The sequence below is a fragment of the Drosophila novamexicana genome, unplaced genomic scaffold (assembly GCF_003285875.2).
Source record: "Drosophila novamexicana strain 15010-1031.04,08,12 unplaced genomic scaffold, DnovRS2.1 tig00000932-arrow-arrow-pilon, whole genome shotgun sequence".
NCBI lineage: Eukaryota > Metazoa > Arthropoda > Insecta > Diptera > Drosophilidae > Drosophila > Drosophila novamexicana.
This window is the reverse complement of record NW_020824832.1, coordinates 1,647,370-1,654,216: the sequence shown is the minus strand read 5'-3', so window position 1 is coordinate 1,654,216 and position 6,847 is coordinate 1,647,370. Positions and strand designations below refer to the sequence as shown.

Below are 6,847 nucleotides of genomic sequence, written 5' to 3'. Positions count from 1 at the left end.
TCTTCTACCGCGCCCTTTTATAAATGTCGCCTTTCTATGCAATTCTCATATATTCTGGTTAGCCTCGAAGATGTTAATGCTAAGCTAGAAAGTCACATATATAATTTGTGATTAGTCATAAATGGTTATTTAGCAAACTCCTCAGTGTCTTTTGGCCAACATTTCTGAGTGGTTGTTTCGGCGGCAACTCATTGCTCATTAGGCGCAACCAAAACGAGAGCCCTACCCATGTGAGAGACGGCAGAGACCAACCCAAAGTTCCAGACACATATGAGGGCCAGTTAAATGACGGCACATATTAAGCCAAACCGAACCCAAGTTGGCCCTAGCACTTGAACGGGGTTCGAGCGAGTTGAGGTAGGTTAATTTTATTGGCCAAATAAGTGGGTATCAAATTTAATGGCCACAGCGCACAGCACAAGCAACAAGCAGAAGGCCAAGACGAGCACGAAGAAGACGAACACGGTGAAGAAGACAGCGAGAAAGCAAGAAGCAGCGAGGAAAGGGGCAGGCAGCAAATTGCGGCGCAGTGCGCAGTGCATAAAGCGTAAAAATGAGCCAAAATAAATAAAAGCTGCAACAACAACAACAACAGAGGAGACGTCGACGTCCGTTTGATTGATTGGCGACAGCAGCGGAAGCGTCAGCTCTGCCAACGTCGACGCCGAAGTCGCCGTCGACAGCGAAGCGTCACAGCGTCACAAGCTCACAAAATGGCTTTTGCGTAAGGTCAGGCATTTTGCATACACCTCTCACATGCACCAGAAGCCAATCCGAGCTGTCCTCAAGGAACCAGTGCCTCAACCTGTTGAGAGTCAATTAAAAAAAGAATATCGATTACCCAGTGTCTTTATTGGACCATAAAAGCCTCATTTGTAATTAAGTTTAAGTACTCAATGAAAATTAGTGAAGCGACAAAGTTATAAGCTTAAAGTAAGACAAACAAAAACGAGCTTGAAACTTGAGTAGGGCATCGATCGTATCGCAATATATTGGATTAGAAAACTGTCACTGCTCGTGGGTCTCTTAATTACGCCCTAGGTGAATGGTTTGGAGCATTTAATTTAATTAAATTCCAAATATTGCGATTCAATTGCAGCAATTTCCATATCCCAAAGCCTACCAACGTCTTCGATTTATTCCGAAACACTTCGAAATATTGTTAATAGTTTTCCGAATTGTTTTGATTTATTACACATTTGTTTTGAACGCAGCCAATAAATGTTCCATGCTGTTCCAATATCTGTCTGACAACAAAGTCATTCCTTGAGACTTTTAATAACCAACTATAAGACGTGAGTATATAGATAGTCGTCCGAGAGCCGAAATCAAAACGAGAAGCGACTCCAATTTATAATTTGGCAACATTATTTATATTACAGTTAGAGGAGTATTGAGTGATTATGTGATTCCACCTATTTTTATACACTGAACCCATTAAAAATTGGTATAAGGGTATATTGTATTTGTGCAAAATCCAAATGTATGTAACAGGCAGAGGGAAGCATCTCCGACCCCATAAGGTATATATATTCTTGATCAGCACCAATAGCCGAGTCGATCTAGCCAAGTCCGTCTGTCTTTCCGTCCGTCCGTCCGTCCTTCCGTATGTATGAACGCAAGGATCTCTCTATAAGAGCTAGAGACTTGAAATTTTAGATGTAGATGCTCCTTGTTCCCGCGCAGATCGAGTTTCCGATAATCGATAACTTACTCCGTTTCCAAGCAATCGATAAAAATCGATATCGATATCCTGTTTTTTGGGCAATTTTGGTAAATAATAAGAGCTAGTCACCAAACTTGACATATAGCTTCTAAAATAGAATATGTATATGCATTTGATGTTGGAAGAAGAGGGTTCAGGGTATCCCCTAGTCGGGAGCTCCCGACTAGAACCTCTTACCTGTTTTACTATGCATTCGCGTAGTTTGATTTGGCTGGCAATGCAAACAGCTGATCGCCATGTTCTGCCTTGCCGTCCAACTGCCCATCAAAAGTTCTGTTTATCTGTCGCAACTGTCGGAGCTTGGTAACCAGCCGCCGCACGAAATTCTTCCGCAATTTTCGCATAACTCGGTAACATTTAAGAGCTGCGGCCGAACTCGGACTTGGTAATTTTCACGATCCTTCGCTGTGTTCCTTTTGTGTATCAAGATCGTGTGATCTAGTGTGCTGGCCAGCTTCTGCCTGCCAACCAGTCAGCCCCCCAGCCCAAGGGTCCAGGCCATGGCGAACGCATGATCACGTTTACGCTTACGCATCATTTAATGGGTTCGTGAAGCCATCGCTGACTCAGCTGATGCACAAGCTGTTGATGAAAAATGCAGGCCGCTTCCGCCTGCTAGCACACAGTGTGGAGCTGGAGCTGGTTCTGGTGCTGGTGATGGAGCTAGATCGAACCATAGCAGGAGCCGGCACGGCACCCACCAACTGGGCATACAACTTTATCACTTGCCCACAAAATATCTTCAATTGGTTCCATTAAACTTAAGCTGCGTCCGTGCACGTTGTAAATGACCAAGGCAGGCCGCTTCGTGCGTTGCCATCATCATCGTCATCATTGGGCCGCCGCGTCGTGCCCAAAATTAACCTGCCCAGGCCCAAGATGGACCAGGTGGTGGAGGTGGTGGAGGTGCTGGTGCTGCTGTTGGTGTTGGTGTTGGCTGCGGTGTTCGAGGTGGAGATGGAGGTGGAGGTGGAGGTGCAGGTGGTGATGCTGCTGGTGGAGATCGAGGTGGCTTCAGCCGCATGATCATGACGACGCAGGCTACGCGCAGCCGCTATAAATTCTATTGGCGTATCTATCTACACTATTTCTAATTTAGCCTTTTGCCTCTGCTTGAGCTGTGCGGTTCAGTTCGGTTCAGTTCGGTACGTAGTCGGACTTTGTGGATCTGTGGCTCAGTTTACTATGTTACCTTAGTCGTCGTCGTCGTCGTCGCTGGCCAATTTAAGTTTAAGTGCTTTGGTAACAGTTTCGCGCTTTCGAAACTTGAGTCGTGATTTATTTTTTTTTTTCCTCTTCTTCCTTAGTTTTCTTGATTTTTGTTTCTCATTTTTTGTTTCGCTGCCAAGCTTCCTCCTCCAACTCCCTTCCGGCAGTCGAGCTGCAACTCCGATTCCTTTACAGCGCTGTAGGAATTTTCAAGTGCCGTTTTTCACGCCACGACACGCAATCGCTGCGCTCAAGTAAATTAGGAAAATTGATCTAAATTTTCTTGGGAACCTTTCCTTTCAATTTTTTGTTCCTTTTGCTTAGCTCTTGTAACTGCTTGCGCTTTTTTGTCAAGATCGTTTGCTATTTGCCATGGAGATGACTCCAACTCGGCGACACTCGGCGCAACGGGCAACCCATCAAAATCAAACACATGTTGTCGTCGTCGTTTTGCAGGCTGGTAACTGGAGCTGCATACTGCGCTGTAAAATAAAAGCAGCAAACAAATAAATAAACTTTGCAACTAATGGTCGAGGCAGCGTTAATCGAGAAAGTTCCACTTAAAGTTACTGCATTTATTAGAACATACGGAAGAATAACAAATAATTGTATATATTTCTTACAACATTCGATAAAGCACAAAATCAACCTATCAAAATAGAACTTGGGCAACGCCAGCTCATTTGCCATTCGAAATATATAAGGTGGCAGCACTGGCTAGAGTAATGGGCAGCACTTTGCCTTAGAAGCTCCAGGAAACAGAAACAAACGACAAAAAAAAACAATTAAATAATCAATATATAGAAACACATTTAGCTAATAATGCAAAATATTGTATAATTAATAGAAATACATGCAAGCACTCTGATATTTCGATGTCTCTCGACATCTATTAGCTTGCATATATTGCCACTGTTTTGGCTTCCATGGAGTAGGACGGCGGATGTGATTGGCACAAATTTAACCATTGAATGATCGAACGGCATTTATAGAAGTCGAGAAGATCAATGAACCGCCTTTCGACAGCCTTCTTCACACATCTACTACTTAGCAACCTGCAGGCAAGGGCCATCGCGGCTGTTATACGTTATTCAGAGCATAAATGCAATCGCAATCAGCAATCGCATTAATTTCAGCTACACAACGTGGTGCTAATGCGACAAGTTCTGTTGCAGGCTGTTGCGGCTTCCTGGAAAGTGGCATCGCATCACCCCATCGCATCCCCCCATCCGATGCACCGAATCGGAGCATAGTCGGCGCATTGATCAGCGATATGAAAGGGGCAGCGCGTCGAATGGCAGCGGAGCAAAGCCGGGCAATCTCGAATGGCCATCGACTAACTGAGTGACTGACCAGGCCACTGGCAGGCAGCGACTTCAGAGATAGCGCTAAGCCATGGCTAGCAATTATAATATATACAAAATGCAATCGGGTTCAGAGGGCAAACGTAGAAATTGCCAGTGCCAGAAAGAGACGCCCGATCTGCAGGAGCCCAAGAGATAGAAAGACAGAGAGAGGGAGAGAGAGAGAGAAAGAGACTGTCAGCCAGAGGCTGGTATCGGTTCATTGGCAGCTTTTCACGTCGTCGTCGTCGTCGTCGTCATCGTCGATCAATGCGCAGCCTGTAGCGCCGCATCCATATCAAGATGTTTGGCTTATTGAGCCCCGAACCAGGCAATCGTGATCAACTGTGCAACAGAATTCGGCAGCAATTTTCCAGGCACACTGCAACTGGCGATACGGCGACAGATTCGTTTTGGGCGCTACGCAAGTCCACAGTCCAAAAGCCAGCCAGAGCCATGTCCATGGCCAGTTGAAATGCCAGCTGCGGGCGCCCACAACGCACAGAGAGCGAGAGAGACAGAGTGGCCGTAGGCCGTAGGCCGTAGCAAGAGCTGCAGCTATCCACAGCTCCACGTTTAATAAGCAATTTTGATTTGGAGCAGATTATGTGACGGGCAAACGAGCCTCGGCACCAGGTTGCATGCAACATGAGGCGGCTACTGCAGCCGAAACGTGAGCTCCCCGAGTGCCAGGCGCAGGCGAAATCGAAGGCACCTCACCATAGCTTGCCACGTCTCGCTGCACTTGACTTTGTTGCTGACCCGGCAAAAGATTTTTAACTTGCCCCATGCTCTGGCTCTGGCTCTGGCTCTCCCTCTCTCTCACACCCTGTGTCTCCCGCTCTGGCTCTCTTTGGATCTTGTTGATACTGTTTTACATGGAACTCGTACTGATTGCTTCTAGTCATGCCCCGATTTGCAGATTTCCCATTTTGTGATAAAAGTGCATCATTTTCATTGGAATTGAATGAATTTTTATTGTATTTTAATTGGCAGTCCAACAAGCAACAGCTACAACATAAAACTTAGATGGTTAGGAGTACAGACATTGAGAAGCATATATATATATATACACATTTCAATATATATATATACATATATATAAATATATTTATGTATATAGATATGTGTAAGTGTATTCATGTATAATTTGGCTCAGCTACTGCATCGTTTACTTGAACGATTCCAAATCCTTTTCGCATGTCTTATAGGCAACCCCAATGCCAAATCCAGTGCCAATCAATATCGGCCATACGCGCCGACGGAGAAACAATAAAGATATAACAGCTCCCACGACGAAGCCGCCGCCGCCCTTTACAATGCCATTGGCCAGACAGCGATCGAACTTCCGTCCAGGCTGTTCCTCGAAATATACTTTCTCCTCGACAGGCATGTTAATGAATAAATATAACAATTCCCTGGCTTTTCCTCAAATCTTGCACTTTCCGGCAAATATTTGTCTGCTTCTGTTTATTTTCACAATAACTTTGACATTAAAACGGAAAATTTTCCAAATGCAATCACGTCGATACGATTAAAATTATACACAATTGTTCAGAATGTTTCAAATACCAGGATGTCAAATCGACAAACTGTCCGTGTAGCACAAATTTTTCAACTAGTTCTTAAAATCAAAGCCAGCCTTGTTTCTTTCGGACGATCAGTGTGATTTGTGTTTAGATTAGAAATCAGATAGATTTAAAAAATATTTCCTGGCTGCAGCAAGCAGATCTCTCTCTCTCTCACTCTCTCGCTCTCTCTCTCTCTCGCTCTCTCTCTCTCTCTCTCTCTCTCTCTCTCTCTCTCTCTCTCTCTCTCTCTCTCTCTCTCTCTCTCTCTCTCTCTTTAAAATGATTTTCAATATGCACATTTATATAATATTAAAGGCTTATTTTTCTCACTTCAGGTTTTGGGTAGCACCTTCGACACTTAAAATGCAAGTTGTAGAGGAAACTCATTATTTGAGCTCTGTCAAAAAATTAACTGCTGTATTGGATACATATGTCAAGTTCTTTCAATTTTTCGCTGCTGAAATAAATGTTTATTCATCAAATAATTATATATAATAATATGTGTTGTTTAGCTTAATCAAAATCTGGATATTGTTAGTTAAATGTTCAAAACGAAAAACATCTCAAATTGATCCTCTTAAATATTTATACATTTATGCTTCTGCAAGTTAAACCTCGATAACAATAACAACAAGTATGAGGTTCTAGTCGGGAGCTCCCGACTAGGGGACACCCTGAACCCTCTTCTTCCAACATCAAATGCATTTGTCAAGTTTGCTGACTGTAGCTCTTATTATTTACCAAAATTGCCCGAAAAACAGGATATCGATATCGATTCTTATCGATTGCTTGGAAACGGAGTAAGTTATCGATTATCGGAAACAAACTCGGTCTGCGCGGGTACTAGGAGCACCTACATCTAAAATTTCTTTCTTTAGCTTTTATAGGTTCTGAGATCCTTGCGTTCATACATACGGACGGACGGACGGACAGACAGACCGACGGACATGGCTAGATCGACTCGGCTATTGATGCTGATCAAGAATATATATACTTTA

At 43.8% G+C, this 6,847-nt stretch overlaps 1 protein-coding gene across 1 annotated transcript; it reads right to left on the bottom strand.

Annotated features, from left to right (window-relative positions):
• Positions 1 to 5,261: 5,261 nt before the first annotated feature.
• Positions 5,262 to 5,868, bottom strand: LOC115765169 (MICOS complex subunit Mic10). The gene has a single exon (XM_030708589.1). It carries the CDS (start codon positions 5,669 to 5,671, stop codon positions 5,450 to 5,452), a length of 222 nt encoding a protein of 73 aa, XP_030564449.1. The 5' UTR covers positions 5,672 to 5,868; the 3' UTR covers positions 5,262 to 5,449.
• Positions 5,869 to 6,847: the final 979 nt, after the last annotated feature.